The sequence below is a fragment of the Aquarana catesbeiana genome, linkage group LG09 (assembly GCF_042186555.1).
Source record: "Aquarana catesbeiana isolate 2022-GZ linkage group LG09, ASM4218655v1, whole genome shotgun sequence".
In the NCBI taxonomy this organism is placed as follows: domain Eukaryota; kingdom Metazoa; phylum Chordata; class Amphibia; order Anura; family Ranidae; genus Aquarana; species Aquarana catesbeiana.
In genome coordinates this window covers 6,276,617-6,295,869 of record NC_133332.1, presented here as the reverse complement: position 1 = coordinate 6,295,869, position 19,253 = coordinate 6,276,617, and the positions used below count along the sequence as shown (strand labels likewise).

The window sequence follows — 19,253 nt, the reverse complement described above, 5'->3', positions numbered from 1 at the left end:
CACAGCGGATGTACAGACCCAGGAACTAAGCACAGGGATGGTGGGAACCCCTTATAATGGGCACAGCGGATGTACAGACCCAGGAACTAAGCACAGGGATGGTGGGAACCCCTCATAATGGGCACAGCGGGTGTACAGACCAGAGAACTCAGCACAGGGATGGTGGGAACCCCTCATAATGGGCACAGCGGGTGTACAGACCCAGGAACTCAGCACAGGGATGGTGAGAACCCCTCATAATGGGCACAGCGGATGTACAGACCCGGGAACTCAGCACAGGGATGGTGAGAACCCCTCATAATGGGCACAGCGGGTGTACAGACCCGGGAACTCAGCACAGGGATGGTGGGAACCCCTCATAATGGGCACAGCGGGTGTACAGACCTGGGAACTCAGCACAGGGATGGTGGGAACCCTTCATAATGGGCACAGCGGGTGTACAGACCTGGGAACTCAGCACAGGGATGGTGGGAACCCCTCATAATGGGCACAGCGGGTGTACAGACCCGGGAACTCAGCACAGAGATGGTGGGAACCCCTCATAATGGGCACAGCGGATGTACAGACCTGGGAACTCAGCACAGGGATGGTTGTGATGCCCATATAAAGCAGTTTCTTTTTCCCTTTAGATAGCGTGGAATTATTAATACCCCTGTCACTTCACGTCCCATTCAAGACAATAGGAAGTGAGAGGAAATCTCCATCAAACTGAGGGAAATCGTCTCTTAGGTAGGTGTGTCCACTGGAAGATTTCCCATCTCTTCCTATTCTTGTGACATGTGTGATATACAGGCACTAGAAGGATAAGGAGATTATATGTGATGGCCGTATGAATGCACAGTGTAGAATCTTCCTACAATACAATACTGTACTTCAATCAGGAAAAATACCGCAGTATGGCCCCTAGATGGAGCTGAGGATCAAAAGAAATACACATATTGGGCAAATTATGATTATGGCTGTTTGAATTCTTGAGACATTGACATTATTATTTTTTTTTTTATATAAATAGAACCGTTTGTGTGTCTGTACTACAATACTACAAAAACAGGATAAATGCCTCCAAAAACTTGTCCTGAAAAAATATATAACTACTTGTGCAAAATAAACAAAATACTCAGCTGTGTTATTGCGACTTTACTAATATTGCTACAATCACCTTAAACTTTTGTTCTTTCTGTAAACCCCGAAGAGGAAGTTGAACTGTAAACAGGAAATGAATTCTCTTTGGTGTAGCAATTATTGCCAGGGAGGAAACCTCATGATTCACCTGAATACATTCACTTCTCTAGAAGTCTTTATGAAGATGGATTTATTTAACAACAAAAAAAAAAAGATACACGGTGAGTGAATGCTTTCACCCAGGACAACAAAGGTGTTCCTGGCGGGACCAAAAAATGAAAGGAAAAAACCTCAATGAAGAAAATGAATCTAGCCACCGCACCTAAGGGAGGCCATACACACTATAAGGAATGATCAATGTATTTTCCAATCAATCTCCTCCAATAGCAATAATTTATCTATAGTGAAATTACGACTCTTACCAGCAAATAGGACTCCTATATTAGATGGAGGTCAAATGTTCTTGTATCCCACACATAGGCACATGGTATCCAGTATCTGTATCAAACGAGACGTTCTACAAATATATTCCAAATTGTCTGCAAAGTGAATACCTAATCAATAAAAGAATAGACCGCAAGTAATACCTGTCAGAAACCATGAATCAGACTGAGACAGAAGTACAGTCAAATCTCACTTGTTTAATAATAATAATAATAAAAAAAAAGTAAACGTAGTCAAAACATAGCCAGAGTTCAGGAACCGGAACGGATAGTCAGACAAGCCAAAACGTCAGGGACCCGGAGATGAGCGTAGTAGAGTGGCAAGCAGGATCTGGAGCCGGAAGGAATGTCAGCCAAGCAAGTCTTTAACAGGAACACAGGAGAGCGTCTCTAGAGATGTGACCAAGGTGAAGGCAGAGATCATCTGGGCTGGACGGCTTAAGTAGGCAGGACTGAAGAGCAGGATATCATCAACAGGTGAGTCACTGTGGAGAGATGGGAGCTGGCAATTAGCCGACAGCTGAGCAGCCAGCTCAGAGAAGGAAGGGCTGAGCCCAGCCCTGACAATACCATGATAACGATAATACCATTTAAAAAAAGATTTGGGGTTATCTAAAGTATATACTCACAAAAGCGCAGTAAACTGAGACCACATCAGATCCCGCTGCTCACAGCGCATGTAAGACTTGTGTTCCGGTTTCCCCTGATGACGTCAGTTGTGACGAAACGCGCAGGGAAGGGCACACAACCCAACATTCCTGCGAAGGGATAGCGCTACCCATTTTGTGTGTATGTATATACACACAGTGTAAATTATATATATATATACACACTGTATATAGATATTAATTGATATTAGTGGATATCAATGGGAGCTGCCTTCTTTTTTTTACTACAGAATTATGTTGATGTGTTACATTAGTGCAGCGTACTCTTGGGTCTTCATCTTTGATCCATAAGATATGATTCTATGTTATTGACTGTGACCTGAGTAAACACTTGCGTCGCCGCTCAAATTTGGAGAAGAATCTGTTCCTGTGATCCACAGAAAAAAAAAGGGTGCCAGCGCGTCAATGTACTTATCCAGAAAGTCACGTGCACATAAATAGAAGGAACGCCACTCTCCCGACCAGCCCCTGCGACATAGAAGTAAGGAGCTGCCTCAGCCTTCACGTCTCTGCCCAAACCACGAGACGGACGCGTTTCGCCATACCCACCAGGGCTTAGTCATAGGGCCTACGACTAAGCCCCTATGGGCAAGGAGAAACGCGTCAGTTGTGTGGTTTTGGCGGAGACTAGGGATGAGCTTCGTGTTCGAGTCGAACCCATGTTCGACTCGAACATCGGCTGTTCGATCGTTCGCCGAATTGCGAACGTTATGGGCCGTTCGCGCTAAATTCGTGTGGCGCGTCACGGCCCATAATTCACTGTGGCATCGCAGTGCATTGCTGGCTGATGATTGGCCAAGCATGCACTATGACCCGCATGCTTGGCCAATCACAGCGCCGTCAGTAGAGAGAGCTGTAATTGGCCAAAGCCAGGGTGGCTTTGGCCAATTATGGCTCAGGGGATTTAGTACACACCCCACACTATATAAGGCCGCCTGCACGGCGGCCCTGTGTAGTGTGTGTTCCGGTGTGCTGATAGATAGAGAGAGAGAGAGAGAGAGAGAGTGTCATTTGATTTGAGTTAGATAGATTAGGCAGAACAGTCAGTCAGTTAGCTGCACTTACAGTGTATTGTGTATATATATGCATCCCAGGTGTTGCATATATATATATACACTGTATTCAGTTTAGCTAGATCCGTTCCTGTTATCTTCTATCTAGACTATTTACATTTAATGCAGTGCGTCCTGCTCACAGTGTTCAGCTAGATCCGTTCCTGCTATTTACATTTAGTGCAGTGCGTCCTGCTCACAGTGTTCAGCTAGATCCGTTCCTGTTATCTTCTAGACTATTTACATTTAGTGCAGTGCGTCCTGCTCACAGTGTTCAGCTAGATCCGTTCCTGCAATTTACATTTAGTGCAGTGCGTCCTGCTCACAGTGTTCAGCTAGATCCGTTCCTGCTATTTACATTTAGTGCAGTGCGTCCTGCTCACAGTGTTCAGCTAGATCCGTTCCTGCTATTTACATTTAGTGCAGTGCGTCCTGCTCACAGTGTTCAGCTAGATCCGTTCCTGCTATTTACATTTAGTGCAGTGCGTCCTGCTCACAGTGTTCAGCTAGATCCGTTCCTGTTATCTTCTAGACTATTTACATTTAGTGCAGTGCGTCCTGCTCACAGTGTTCAGCTAGATCCGTTCCTGCAATTTACATTTAGTGCAGTGCGTCCTGCTCACAGTGTTCAGCTAGATCCGTTCCTGCTATTTACATTTAGTGCAGTGCGTCCTGCTCACAGTGTTCAGCTAGATCCGTTCCTGCTATTTACATTTAGTGCAGTGCGTCCTGCTCACAGTGTTCAGCTAGATCCGTTCCTGCTATTTACATTTAGTGCAGTGCGTCCTGCTCACAGTGTTCAGCTAGATCCGTTCCTGCTATTTACATTTAGTGCAGTGCGTCCTGCGCACAGTGTTCAGCTAGAGCCGTTCCTGCTATTTACATTTAGTGCAGTGCGTCCTGCTCACAGTGTTCAGCTAGATCCGTTCCTGTTATCTTCTAGACTATTTACATTTAGTGCAGTGCGTCCTGCTCACAGTGTTCAGCTAGATCCGTTCCTGCTATTTACATTTAGTGCAGTGCGTCCTGCTCACAGTGTTCAGCTAGATCCGTTCCTGTTATCTTCTAGACTATTTACATTTAGTGCAGTGCGTCCTGCTCACAGTGTTCAGCTAGATCCGTTCCTGTTATCTTCTAGACTATTTACATTTAGTGCAGTGCGTCCTGCTCACAGTGTTCAGCTAGATCCGTTCCTGCTATTTACATTTAGTGCAGTGCGTCCTGCTCACAGTGTTCAGCTAGATCCGTTCCTGTTAAATTCCTACTGACCGGCAGGCTTGTCTGGTTACAGTATATAAAGCTACCTGAAGAAAATTACAGGTGTTCTATTTGATCCTATTAGTACCACGGTCAGGCAGCTAGACTATTTACATTTAGTACAGTGCGTCCTGCTCACAGTGTTCAGCTAGATCCGTTCCTGTTATCTTCCTACTGACAGGCAGGCTTGTCTGGTTACAGTATATAAAGCTACTTGAAGAAAATTACAGGTGTTCTATCCCAGCTTAGTGCAGCTACAGGCCATTAGTATGTCTGGAAGGCCAAGAAGGAGAGGCAGACAGTCACAAGCCAATAAGAGAGGGCAAGCAGGCTCTGTGTCTAGTGCTGGTCGTGGAGACGGTGCATCCTCATCAGCACGTGGCCATGGGACACGCTTGGCCTTTTTTTCGGCAGCTGGCCATGTTGAGCCGCAACATGCGGAAGACTTGGTCGAGTGGATGACCAAGCCGTCCTCATCCTCCTCATCCTCTCTCACCCATGCCCAGGGTGCTTTGTCTGGCAAAGCAGCGGCCTCTTCCCTCAGCTCAATGTCATCAGTGACTCCTTCCCTAGCTCCACCATGTCCTCATGAGGATTCCCTCGAACTGTTTGACCACAGTGTTGGGTACATGCTCCAGGAGGATGCCCAGCGTTTGGAAGGCTCTGATGACGATACTGAGCTCGATGAAGGCAGTAACATGAGCGCGGACAGAGGGGGTGCCCAAGAAGGACAGCAATCTGGCAGTCATGCTCCCCCTGCTGCAGCATACTGCCAGGTTTGCTCCAGTGATGAGGAGGGAGGGGATGATGAGGTCACTGACTCAACGTGGGTGCCTGATAGGAGAGAGGAGGAGGAGGAGGAGGAGGAGGAGGAGGCGGCAGCACATCACCAACGAGGCAGGATGCCCTCCAGGGGCCAGCCTAAGGGCAGCACATTGACTGCATCACACCCCAAAGCTCCACATGTGCAGGGCGCTGCAGTCTCTGCGCGTTATTCAAAAAGTTCTTTGGTGTGGGCCTTTTTTGAGACGAGTGCATCAGATCGCACCGCTGCTATTTGCAACATATGTCTCAAGCGTATCTCGCGTGGCCAAAATATCTCCCGCTTGGGTACCACATGCTTGACCAGACATATGTTGACCTGCCATGCAGTTCGTTGGCAAGCGTATCTAAAAGACCCACACCAAAGAACAAAGAGGATCTCTCCTTGCTCCTCATCAGCTGAGATTTCCAACCCCACTAGACCTTCAGTCCTCTCTGAGACCTGCAGTGAGAGGAATGAAGGTGTAAAATTAGGTGTGTCACAGCCAAGTACTTGTGGGCAATCTGCTTTTGGTACACCGACGTCAGATTGTACCAGGCAAATTTCCCTGCCCCAGCTGCTGCACCGCCGAAAGAAGTTTGCTCCCAGCCATCCACATGCCCAGCGGTTGAATGCTAGCTTGGCAAAATTGCTAGCACTTCAACTGCTGCCTTTTCAGTTGGTAGACTCTGCCCCCTTCCGTGAGTTTGTGGAATGTGCGGTTCCTCAGTGGCAGGTACCCAAACACCACTTTTTCTCACGGAAGGCGATTCCGGCTCTCTACCGGCATGTGGAAGGCAATGTCCATGCCTCGCTGGACAGGGCGGTCAGCGGTAAGGTGCATATTACCGCTGACTCATGGTCCAGCAGGCATGGACAGGGACGTTACCTAAGTTTCACGGCGCATTGGGTGACTCTGCTGGCAGCTGGGAAGGATGCAGGACAAGGTGCAGTAGTGTTGGAGGTTGTTCCGCCACCACGCCTCCAAAATGCTGATTGTGACACACCTCTCTCCTCCACCCCCTCCTCTTCTTCTTCCTCCATGGCCTCTTCCTCGGAACCAGCGGTGCTCCGTAGGCGTTCAAGGGGCTACGCAAGTACGCAGGCCAAAAGATGCCATGCGGTGCTTGAGCTGGTGTGCTTGGGGGACAGGAGCCACACTGGGGCAGAGGTTCTGTCAGCTCTGCAGGGGCAGGTTCAGAGGTGGTTGACGCCACGCCAACTTAAGGCAGGAATGGTGGTTTGCGACAATGGCACCAACCTCCTCTCTGCCCTCCGACAGGGACAAATGACCCATGTGCCCTGTTTGGCTCACGTCCTTAACTTGGTGGTGCAGCGGTTCTTGGGCAGGTACCCGGGCTTACAGGATGTCCTGAGGCAGGCCAGGAAAGTCTGTGTGCATTTCCGCCGGTCATATAATGCCAGTGCTCGGCTGACGGACCTCCAAAAGGAGTTTAACCTGCCCAAGAACCGCCTAATCTGTGACATGCCCACCAGGTGGAACTCAACGTTGGCCATGCTGCAGCGGCTGCACACGCAGCAGAGGGCCATCAATGAGTACCTGTGCGACTATGGCACCAGGACAGGGTCAGGGGAGCTTGGTTTTTTTTCCCCACGCCAGTGGGCCATGATCAGGGATGCATGCACTGTCCTGTCACCATTCGAGGAGGCCACGAGGATGGTGAGCAGTGACAGTGCATGCATCAGTGACACTGTCCCCCTTGTCCACCTGTTGGAGCACACGCTGCGTGGAATAATGGACAGGGCACTTGAGGCAGAACAGAGGCAGGAAGAGGAGGACTTCCTTAGCTCTCAAGGCCCCCTTTATCCAGACAGTGTTCCTGCGTGCCCGCCGATCACACAGGAAGAGGACGAGGAGGAAGAGGAGGAGGAGGAAGATTGTGTCAGTATGGAGGTGGAGCCTGGCACTCAGCATCAGCAGCAGTCTTTAAGGGATCAGTCCCAAGAAACACATGGACTTGTACGTGGCTGGGAGGAGGTGGCTGCGGACCATGTCGTTCTTAGTGACCCAGAGGACTCCGGACCGAATGCCTCAGCAAACCTACGCTGCATGGCCTCCCTGATCCTGCAAAGCCTGCGTAAGGATCCTCGTATTCGTGGTATCAAGGAGAAGGACCAATACTGGCTGGCAACCCTCCTTGATCCACGTTACAAGGGTAAGGTTGCGGACCTTATCTTGCCATCGCAGAGGGAGCAGAGGATGAAACATCTTCGGGAGGCCTTGCAGAAAGGTCTGTGCAACGCGTTCCCAGAGACTGGGAGGTTACAAACTCCTGTTTCTGGACAACGTGTTGCTGAGGCTTCGGTCAGTCAAAGAAGGAGCGGTGGAGAAGGTGGCCGTCTGACCGATGCGTTCAGACAATTTTTTGGTCCGCAGCCCCAAGGTATGATCGGTTCCAGCAACCATCGCCAGCGTCTGTTTTACATGGTGCAGGAATACCTAGGGGCAAGATCAGACTTGGACACCTTTCCCACCGAAAATCCTCTGGGTTACTGGGTCTTGAGGATGGATCACTGGCCAGAGCTTGCACAGTATGCAATTGAGCTACTGGCCTGTCCTGCATCCAGCGTTCTTTCGGAACGCACATTCAGTGCTGCTGGAGGCGTGGTAACCGATCACAGGGTGCGTCTGTCCACCGACTCGGTCGATCGGCTGACCTTCATAAAAATGAATGAGTCTTGGATCACCACCAGCTACCAAGCACCTGATGCTGATGTAACCGAATAATTTTTTTTGAAATCTCAGATCCCTTCAAAGACTGCCTATGCTGATGCTGAGTGACTATCCCTGAGTAATTATCCTCTTCCTCCTCAATCATCACGCTGATAGCTTGTAAGAACATTTTTGGTTCTGGGCGCCACCACCAGTGCCTAAGGCACAATTTTTCAGCCCCTGTTTAACAGGGGCGTGTAATTACAATTTTTGATGTAATACTTTGCAGCAGGGCTCGTTCCTGCATTCCAACTAGAGTGTCTGTGAGGGGTTGCAGTGTTGTGGCACCAGCACCAGTGCCTAGGGCCCAATTTTTCTGCCCCTGTCTAACAGGGGCGTGTAATTACAATTTTTGATGCAATACTTTGCAGCAGGGCTCGTTCCTGCGTTCCAACTAGAGTGTCTGTGAGGGGTTGCAGTGTTGTGGCACCAGCACCAGTGCCTAAGGCCCAATTTTTCTGCCCCTGTCTAACAGGGGCGTGTAATTACAATTTTTGATGCAATACTTTGCAGCAGGGCTCGTTCCTGCGTTCCAACTAGAGTGTCTGTGAGGGGTTGCAGTGTTGTGGCACCAGCACCAGTGCCTAAGGCCCAATTTTTCTGCCCCTGTCTAACAGGGGCGTGTAATTACAATTTTTGAAGCAATAATTTGCAGCAGGGCTCGTTCCTGCGTTCCAACTAGAGTGTCTGTGAGGGGTTGCAGTGTTGTGGCACCAGCACCAGTGCCTAAGGCCTAATTTTTCAGCTCCTGTTCAACAGGGGCATGTAATTACAATTCTTGATCTAATATTTCACAGCAGGGCCCTGTGAGGGCTTACAGTGTTGTGGCCACAGCAACACCTAAGGCCCAAATTTCTGCTGAGTATATAGGGCAGGACCCTACTTTCAAACATCTAACTTACAAACGACTCCTACTTGCAAACGGAAGGAGACAACAGGAAGTGAGATGAAATCTACCCCTAGGAAGGGAAATTCTCTCCTGTAAGAGTTAATATGGGAAAACAATTTCTCCTTTCCACTGATGCTTTCCAATCCTTGTTCCACAAAAAAACCCAAATTTTCAAAAAACATTTTTCATTGGGACAAAAAAGTGAGGTGAAATCTTCTGAAGAGGAGGAAAGACAGCAAAACAAATGTCACAGGGGTGATAACCCTTCCCTATGTTTTCCAAAAAGCTTAGAAAAGATTTTTTGGCTGGAGCTAAACACGTTAAAAATGTTCAAAATTACAAACAGATTCTACTTAACAACAAACCTACAGTCCCTGTCTTGTTTGCACAGCCTGTATACTGCTGTTCAGAGTATATAGGGCCTGGTGGCCCCACACCTTTCCTTATTTTAATTTGGGTGCGGGGTTCCCCTTAATATCCATACAAGACCCAAAGGGCCTGGTAATGGACTGGGGGGTACCCATGCCGTTTGTCTCACTGATTTTCATCCATATTGCCATGACCCGACATGACATTAAACCCGCAAGCAGTTTTAAATGAGATTTTTTCCTTTAAAAATGACATTTGGTGCAGGGACTGTTCTAAACATGGGAAACACGCGTCACTTTACAGGCATACTATAGACACCCCCCAGGTACGATATTTAAAGGAATATTTCACTTTTTTTTTTTTACTTTAAGCATCATTAAAATCACTGCTCCCGAAAAAACGGCCGTTTTTAAAAGTTTTTTTTGCATTGATACATGTCCCCTGGGGTAGGACCCGGGTCCCCAAACCCTTTTTAGGACAATACCATGCAAATTAGCCTTTAAAATGAGCACTTTTGATTTCGAACGTTCGAGTCCCATAGACGTCAATGGGGTTCTAACGTTCGTGCGAACTTTCGGTCCGTTCGCGGGTTCTGGTGCGAACCGAACCGGGGGGTGTTCGGCTCATCCCTAGCGGAGACATATAGGCTGAGGCGGCACCTTAATTCCATGTTACCGGGGCTGGTTTGGAGAGCGGCGTTCCTTCTATTTATGGACACACGACTTTCTGAGTTATTGATCACCGCATTGATTTCACCATGTAATCCCATAATTGATTAAAAATACGATCGTCTTTACGAGCGAAGCAACACAGTTGCTACGACTGTTGCAAAACGAGAATCTTCCACCCTGGCCGATCAACTCAGTTCATTCAAATATGATCTAAATTAATCGGAAGGGAAGTTATGGCTATTGGTTTGTTTTCAGATGCGATTTTTTTTTTTTATTGAATCGCACATGGAGCCGATAATAAAAAATTGAAGCGTGTATGGTGAGATAGAGGATGTGTTTGTTCTCGGGTTTGGATACACTTTAAAAGGAAAGGAAACTAAGACAGGATATCATAGAAAAGTCATTTTAATAGTTTATCTTTTTTTAGCGATTTAGGATCTTAAGAAGCTCTTCATGAAGTCAGTCCTGGTACGTGGTACAGTACGGCGCGGCGAGGGTGTCATGGTGTCCGTGTCAGGCTCCTCGTCTGCTGGAGGAACAGACTGACCATGAGAGATGTGGACAGCACCCCCAGAGAGGCGGTGACGATTGTCCCCGGGGACAGGGGCTCCGTGTTCCTCTCCAGCCACTTGTACTCCTCCTGGCGGCCCTGTCTCTGCAGCTCCGGGAGCATCACCTGTCTGATCTTCCCGTAATATTTGTCTACGTAGCGGATCTAAAAAGGAGAGAAACCACAAAACACGGCATTACCAACTCAACACATTTCTTCTGATGACCCAAAAAATTATCCAAAATTTTACAGTTGTCACCAGAACAAGAGGTGAGGGGAAATCTTCCATTGGGGTCACCTTGCAGTGTCGGGACAAGGTCATCCAGTGGCCAGGGCAAAGATGCCAAACAGCGCCTCTCCTTCCCTTAGAGTTATAGGGTCGGGTGCGCCCCCCTATCCCTACAACAAGCCATTGTGCCCAGGGCAGCCGCCCCCCCAGCCCCCGCCCCCCTCCTGCCCACCACTTGTCCCAGCCCTGGTCACCTGTTCTGGTGACAACTGTCTAAAAAAAGGGTCATTAACCTTCCTATACAGATTTCTTCTCATTTCCTGTTGTTTCTCCAAAACAGGAAGTAAATGCAAATCTCCAGACAGCAATAAACCCCTGGCGGAGGATCTAACTCTATCCAAAAATTCAAAGAGAAGCTTTGACTTCAGAGCAACCTCAATCCTCAGCTGGTCATGTTTTCAGGATTTCCTTCAATTGCAGAGGGGGTAAAACCCAAACCCTGCCAGAGATATGTATATATATATTTTTTTTTAGTTCACATTTAAAAAATAATTTTAGGCCTGAAATGTACCCACTTGTTACCCCAACACTTCATATTCCTCATATGAGCCTGCTGTACCGTGTACTGGTATAGGAAAGTCTCCTGTTCTCTTTGTGTTGCTTCCATTGTGTGAAATCCCTGGTGTTCCTGACAGTCTCTCTGGTTTCCAATAAAAACTGACCACACTAAGCAGGAGAGCACACCATGGTTAGTTCTCTAGCTATGCTGGGAACTCTGTGTGCTCTCCTTCAATGATCAGACTTGTCCTGACACCCCCCCCCCCCTGCACAGCCATTCACTGGGAAGCTCAGCGTGTTGCTGCTTCTACTCTGCCCAGCTCGTATGCAGCTGAGAACAGAGAACGTGATCACTTATAAAAAAGTAAAAAAAAAAAAAGAAGGTATTTATAATGTTTTTTTTTATATCTATACACAAATGTGTTAACTGAATTTGCAATCACTTTAAGGACCAGGCCTTTTCTGGCACTTTTTGTTTACAAGTAAAATTCTGTATTTTTTTGCTAGAAAATTACTTAGAACCCTTAAACATTATATATACAGTATATACAGTATATATGTGTATATATATATACACACACACACATTATCTCACAAAAGTAAGTACACCCCTCAGTGACATTTGTGTAAATCTTTTCTTCTATCTTTTCATGTGACAACACTGAAGAAATGACACTTGTCTACAATGTAAAGTAGTGAGTGTACAGCTTGTATAACAGTGTAAATTTGCTGTCCCCTCAAAATAACTCAACACACAGCCATTAATGTCTAAACCGCTGGCAACAAAAGTCAGTACACCCCTAAGTGAAAATGTCCACATTGGGGCCCAATTAGCCATTTTCCCTCCCCGGTGTCATGTGACTCGTTAGTGTTACAAGGTCTCAGGTGTGAATAGGGAGCAGGTGTGTTAAAATTGTTTTTTTCGCTCTCACTCTCTCATACTGGTCACTGGAAGTACAACGTGGCACCTCATGGCAAAGAAGTCTCTGAGGATCTGAAAAAAAGAATTGTTGCTCTACATAAAGATGGCCTAGGCTATAAGAAGATTGCCAAGACCCTGAAACTGAGCTGCAGCACGGTGGCCAAGACCATACAGCGGTATAACAGGACAGGTTCCACCAGGGCTGGACTGGGACAAAAATTTGGCCCTGGACTTCACCCAGACTGGCCCACTTTGACAGGTCTCTCCCATGCCGGCTTGCCACCCAAGCCCCCCCCCCCCCCCCCACTAGCTATTAGCCGTTCTACATTATTTCTCTTATAGGCAGTGCCAGTGGGGAAGCTAGACATTATTTCACCTGGGGCAAAGAATCAGTTTGGTGCCCACCCCCCCAATGGAACAAGATTAGGCAGGAAAGTGAGGCCGCCCTCCTTCCAGATCGTATGATGAGCTTCTAAGTGTTGACTCCTGAGCATCATGTCTGTATTCAGGCGCGCTGCATAACTAGCCAGGGAGAGGAGGTGAGCACTGCGGGGGGGACAGAGGACTGGAGGGAGGCAGCGGTCCACTGTCACTGAAATCGGCCCACTGAGCCATCGGCCCACCGGGAAACTCCCTGTAGTCCCAATGGCCAGTACATGCCTGGGTTCCACTCAGAACAGGCCTCGCCATGGTCCACCAAAGAAGTTGAGGTCACGTGCTCAGCGTCATATCCAGAGGTTGTCTTTGGGAAATAGACTTATGAGTGCTGCCAGCACTGGGGGGCTACAGATCATTGAGGGGACCATGAATGCCAACATGTACTGTGACATACTGAAGCAGAGCATGATCCCCTCCCTTCAGAGACTGGGCCGCAGGGCAGTATTCCAACATGATAACCACCCCAAACACACCTCCAAGACCACCACTGCCTTGCTAAAGAAGCTGAGGGTAAAGGTGATGGACTGGCCAAGCATGTCTCCAGACCTAAACCCTATTGATCATCTGTGGGACATCCTCAAACGGAAGGTGGAGGAGCGCAAGGTCTCTAACATCCACCAGCTCTGTGATGTCATCATGGAGGAGGGGAAGAGGACTCCAGTGACAACCTGTGAAGCTCTGGTGACCTCCATGCCCAAGAGGGATAAGGCAGTGCTGGAAAATAATGGTGGCCACACAAAATATTGACACTTTGGGCCCAATTTGGAGATTTTCTCTTAGGGGTGTACTGACTTTTGTTGCCAGCGGTTTAGACATTAATGGCTGTGTGTTGAGTTATTTTGAGGGGACAGCAAATTTACACTAAAGCTGCGATTCCTAAAAAAAATAATAACTCACCTGCGCCTCGGTCATAATATCGGTGTTGATCAGATTTCGGTCATATGGCACCAATGTCACCGTCTCAAAGGTCAGATATTTCTGCCCTCCAAATGTGTACTGCAGAAAAAGAGGGAGAGTGTTCAGTTCATCCAGCCAAGAAATCAGTCTGCAAGTGTTGCAAGTCAGTAAATACAATGTATTATTTCATTGCATTTATTATTTTATTCACATGCAGTTCAAAAGTATGACTTTTGATCTGCATATGACATAAGCTAAAGAAACCTGACAAGTTAAAAACATTTCTATATTAAATGTATTCCTATTTAACCGCTTATTAACATACAGTTAACCCTAATCAGCACCAATTAACTCCTTCCTCCCCCTTCTCCCCTTAGCTATTATTTTCCTGCTTTTTTTTTTTTTTTAAGTTCTATTATTTTACCATTATTATTATTATTTTCATTCATTTTGTTTGTAAGACCCCTTTCACACTGGGGCGGTTTGCAGGCGTTATTGCGCTAAAAATAGCGCCTGCAAACCGCCTCCGCTGTTTGTTCAGTGTGAAAGCCCAAGGGCTTTCACACTGAAGCGGTGCGCTGGCAGGAGAAGAAAAAATCTCCTGCTAGCCACATCTTTGGAGCGGTGAAGGAGCGGTGTATTCACCGCTCCTTCACCGCTCCTGCCCATTGAAATCAATGGGATAGCGCGGCTATACCGTGGTAATACCGCGGCTATAGCCGCGCTATACGAGGGGTTTTAACCCTTTTTCGGCCGCCAGTGGGGGGTTAAAACCGCACCGCTAGCGGCCGAATACCGTGGTAAAACAGCGCTAAAAATAGCGCTGTTTTACCGCCGACGCCCCCTACCGCCCCAGTGTGAAAGGGGCCTTAGTTTTTCAGTATTGCATAACAAAAAATATGCAAAAAAATGCTTTATCTAAATTTGCAATAACTTTGCCATGCTTTGTGCCAGAAACATTGTGTTAGTGTTATTTTAACCAAAAAGTTGTATTGTATGTTTTAACCACTTAAAGACCAGCCTCGTTTTGGAATTTAGGTGTTTACATGTTTAAAACAGTTTTTTTTGCTAGAAAATTACTTAGAAGTTTTGCGTTACAGAGGAGGTCTAGGGCTAGAATTATTGCTCTCGTGCTAACGATCGCGGCGATACCTCACATGTGTGGTTTGAACACCGTTTTCATATGCGGGCGCTACTCGCATATGAGTTCGCTTCTGCGCGCGAGCTCAGCGGGACGGGGCGTTTAAACATTTTTTTTTTCTTATTTATTTTATTTGATTTTATTGATTTGTGCACTGTTTTTTTTTTTTTTTAATGTTTGGGTCACTTTTATTCCTATTACAAGGAATGTAAACATTCCTTGTAACAGATAAAAAGCATGACAGGTCCTCTTAAATATGAGATCTGGGGGTCAAAAAGTCCTCAGATCTCATATTTGGACTTAAATGCAATTAAAAAAAAAAAAAAAAAATGTCATTTGAAAAAAATGACATTGAAAAAATGTGCCTTTAACACGTATGGGCGGAAGTGACGTTATGACGTCGCTTCCGCCCTGCAGTGTCATGGAGATGGGTGGGGGCCATCTTCCCCTCACTCGTCTCCATGCACAGCAAGTGAGAGGATGATTACCGGAGCCGTCGCTAGCGGCGGAGGGCACTGGATCGCGGCGGGAAGTGGGGGCCCCACCACCGATAAAAGTAATCTTGCGGCGAATCCACCGCAGAGACCACTTTTATCCTGTAGCCGAATATGGGGATACCGGGGGTTATGGCAGCCAGCTGTTGCCATAACAAAAATATCCGTCCTTAAAAAAGGGACGTACATGGGCGTGCGGCGGTCGGCAAGTGGTTAAACAGCATACAGAGTAGAAATGCAAAAAACAAAGTGCAAGAATATCATTCAATAATCAACATGATGTGTGGCTGTACAGTTACCCAGTTTCCCTGAAAATAAGACCTAGTGTGATTGTCAGTAATGGCTGCAATATAAGCCCTACCCCCAAATAAGCCCTAGTTAAAGTCCTTGTAGGTCTTATTTTCAGGGTAGGGCTTATTTTCGGGGAAACAGGGTGGGGCTTATTTGGGGGGTAGGGCTTATATTGCAGCCATCACCGACAATCACGCTAGGTCTTATTTTCAGGGAAACAGGGTATGTACAAATGTATCATTCGCTGAGGAGAAGAGATCATGTAAAATGAAGAAACCTACAGAAGTCCACATACTAAACAGTATATAAAGAATAAGTCACTGCCTCTGAGCTGGCTCTTGGGTGGTTACAGATCTTAGTGTTATTTTAAACAGGAAATATTATAGAATAAATTGTATACTTTTAATTTGTAGCAAAACTACTTTTTAAAAACCTTACACTGATCAAAACAGAAAAAAAATGCACTTTCATTGTTTATGTTTTTTTTTTTTTTTGTCTATAGATTTGTCCCCCCCCCCTAGATATGGCTCCTGCTACTCTCAATGAAGCCTGTAAATTAAAGAAGAGAGGAGAGCTGAGCTTCCAACAGAGACAGTGATAGATCGTGACAGGTGTGAGGTAAGTGTATGGTGGTGGTGGTGGTGGTGGTGGGGGGGTGAGTACTGGGGGGGGGGATTATACCTTAATGCAGGAAATGCATTAAAAAGCACCTAGACCAGGGATATGCAATTAACGGACCTCCAGCTGTTACAAAACTACAAGTCCCATCATGCCTCTGCCTCCGGGTGTCATGCTTGTGGCTGTCAGAGTCTTGCTATGCCTCATGGGACTTGTAGTTCTGCAACAGCTGGAGGTCCGCTAAGGCTCGATTCACACCTATGCATGTTGCTTTTGAGCGTTTTTGGAGGTTTTTTTTTCATGCTTGCCACGTTTTTGAGCAGCGTTTTTGTAGCGTTTTTGCCGCGTTTTTGCTGCGATTTGCGTTTTGCGTTTTTTTTTGTTTTTTTTTTCATTTTTTTTTACAGTCTTAAAAAAAAATTACAAAAAAAAAAAAACGGCAAAAACGCACCAAAAACGCTGCAAAAACGCTGCAAAAACGCTGCAAAAACGGTGCACTTGCGTTTTTGATGCTTGTCCATTGAAATCCATTACATCCAAAACGCTGCTTTTTGCATGAAAAAAAGTCCCTGACCCTTTCCAAAAACGCAGAGGTACAAAAAGGCATTGATGTGAACATGTTCCATAGGATCCCATGTTAAAAAATTCCCATGCATTTCTGCAAAATGCAAAATGCATCAAAAAACGCGCTAGTGTGAATGGAGCCTAATTGCATATCCCTGACCTAGATCTTAAAATTCTTGCAAAATGTAATTCTCTTTAAATTCTTACATGCATTTTTTGTTGCAAAGCCAACAGCACATTAGACCAAAATTAGCTATAAACTAAAAACTGACCTTAGTATCTGCCTCCACCACCAGCACAATATCCTCAATCCGAATACCGAAATATCCGTCATGGTAGTAGCCCGGTTCTAGAGAGGGAATCATAAAGAACAGAAGAGGGTCAAGATGTGTCTTCAAAACTTTTCTGAACAGAACCATAATCACAGTTTACTGACTTCTATACTATCATTGACTGATTGATAAATTAAAAAAATGCACATTAAATATATATATATATATATATATATATATATATATATATATATATATATACACATATATACATATATACACACACACACACATATATATAGATATGTATATATAAACACACACACACACTACAAAGTCATGCTGGTAGGTTTATTTGCTCTTGTCTTGTCTAAATTAGCCCTAGTCAGGGCCGTCTTAATGAACGGGCACACCTAGGCACTGCTCAGGGGCCCCAGGTGCATGGGGGGCCCCATGCGCAGGGCCAGAAAAAAAGGGGGGTGTTGTGTAGGAGGGGGGCGCACACTGGCGATTTGGCCACTCGTGCCGCTCTTCTTTGATAGGAGTAACTGCAACGTCACTCCTGTTAGAAGAAACAGTGGCTGGCTTCTGCTTGAGAAAGGAGTCCGTTTCCTCCTACCTCCTGCAGGGGGCACTGAGACTGAGAACTCACCTCAGTCTCAGCATGGGAGAGGAAGGAGGAGCTGCTTTCATTGCAGATGGGAACACCTAGGTACTGCTCAGGGGCCCCAGGTGCATGGGGGGGCCCCATGCGCAGGGCCAGAAAAAAAGGGGGGTGTTGTGTAGGAGGGGGGCGCACACTGGCGATTTGGCCACTCGTGCCGCTCTTCTTTGATAGGAGTAACTGCAACGTCACTCCTGTTAGAAGAAACAGTGGCTGGCTTCTGCTTGAGAAAGGAGTCCGTTTCCTCCTACCTCCTGCAGGGGGCACTGAGACTGAGAACTCACCTCAGTCTCAGCATGGAAGAGGAAGGAGGAGCTGCTTTCATTGCAGATGGGAACAGCATTTGTGGACTTTGAGTACAAGGGGGGGAAGGGGAGGGGCACAGCTCTGATGGATGGGGACACTGCGATGGGGACATTATGATAGGGACACCCCCGATGTAAGGGAAAACTGATGGGGAGGGGGGGCACCTGATGTATGGGGGATCTGAGATAGGAGAAGCAGATTTTTGGGGACATCTGATGTAAGGGGGCACTGTGATGGGGACATCTGATGCAGGCTGATAGGGGCCTGCATCAGATATATATATATTCAATTGTTTATTTGTTCTGAGACATTAAACTGCAAAAGTTTCCATAAAAACTGGTGCTATGGAAATGTTCTTAAATTTTGGACCAACTGAATTCAGGCCTAGAGTACGGCTACCGCAGAGCTGTTGATGGCAAAGTTCTACCTCTGAGCTGCAGAGAGGCTTGTGCACAGCAACCAAATAAAGTCTACTAAAGGTGGAAAGGCAAAGTTTGAAATCCAATTGTATTTTATGTAAGTGTTACAAGAACTGTGTGAGTCTGGGTGTCTCGTTGCTTTCTAGTCATCACAGATTAGACTGGTTTAATGAAATAAGACATTAAAATGCAAAAAATACCGATTGATGAGAACATTCCTTTGGTCAGAGCGATATTGCTGGACTGAAATCCCACCGGCCCTGGAGAAATGAAATAATGATAGACTGTAGATAATCATTTCCATATTGTATTGTATATATGACTGTCAGCTGATCTGGGCAATGAGATATTGCCACTGGACATACTGGTGCCCCATCTTGGGGAAACTTGTTAAAACAAGCTACCTCTAGAGGTGTCTTCGTGTGCCTCTCCTAATCGCTTGCACCCTCCACTCTTCTGAGAAGAGGTTCCAAGATTTGTAGCGTGTCTGTGGCAACGTGAGCCCTCATAAAGAACATTTGTGAGGTCAGGTACTGACGTTGGATGAGAAGACCTGGCTTGCAATGTACGTTTCCTGAGGTGTTCTATCGGGGTTGAGGGCAGGACTCCGTGAAGGCCACTTAAGTTCCCCCACACCAAACTCATCAACCCATGTCTATATGGAGCTGGCTTTCGTGTACAGGGACACAGTCATGCTGGAACAGAAAAGGGCCTTCAAAGTATAGTTAGTCCATCAATGCCTATGGAGTTCAACCAATGGAAAAAAAATATATGAACTGAAAATTTGTACGCACAGAACCCTAAAGCCCCACTTGATCCTGAGTAGGGATGAGCCGAACACCCCCCGGTTCGGTTTACACCAGAACATGCGAACAGGCAAAAG

At 46.6% G+C, this 19,253-nt stretch overlaps 1 protein-coding gene across 1 annotated transcript in view; it reads right to left on the bottom strand.

The window, feature by feature from the left end:
* Nucleotides 1-10,394: 10,394 nt before the first annotated feature.
* The window catches only part of LOC141107401 (xaa-Pro aminopeptidase 2-like), an 86,947-nt gene continuing 78,088 nt past the window's right edge, over nucleotides 10,395-19,253 (bottom strand). Inside the window, exons 18-21 of the mRNA XM_073598108.1 lie at nucleotides 18,571-18,630; nucleotides 16,982-17,058; nucleotides 13,602-13,700; nucleotides 10,395-10,722 (exon numbers count right to left, since the gene is read on the bottom strand). Of these exons, the coding sequence (XP_073454209.1) occupies nucleotides 10,507-10,722; nucleotides 13,602-13,700; nucleotides 16,982-17,058; nucleotides 18,571-18,630 (452 nt within the window). The 3' untranslated portion in view covers nucleotides 10,395-10,506. The remainder of the gene's footprint in view (nucleotides 10,723-13,601; nucleotides 13,701-16,981; nucleotides 17,059-18,570; nucleotides 18,631-19,253) is intronic.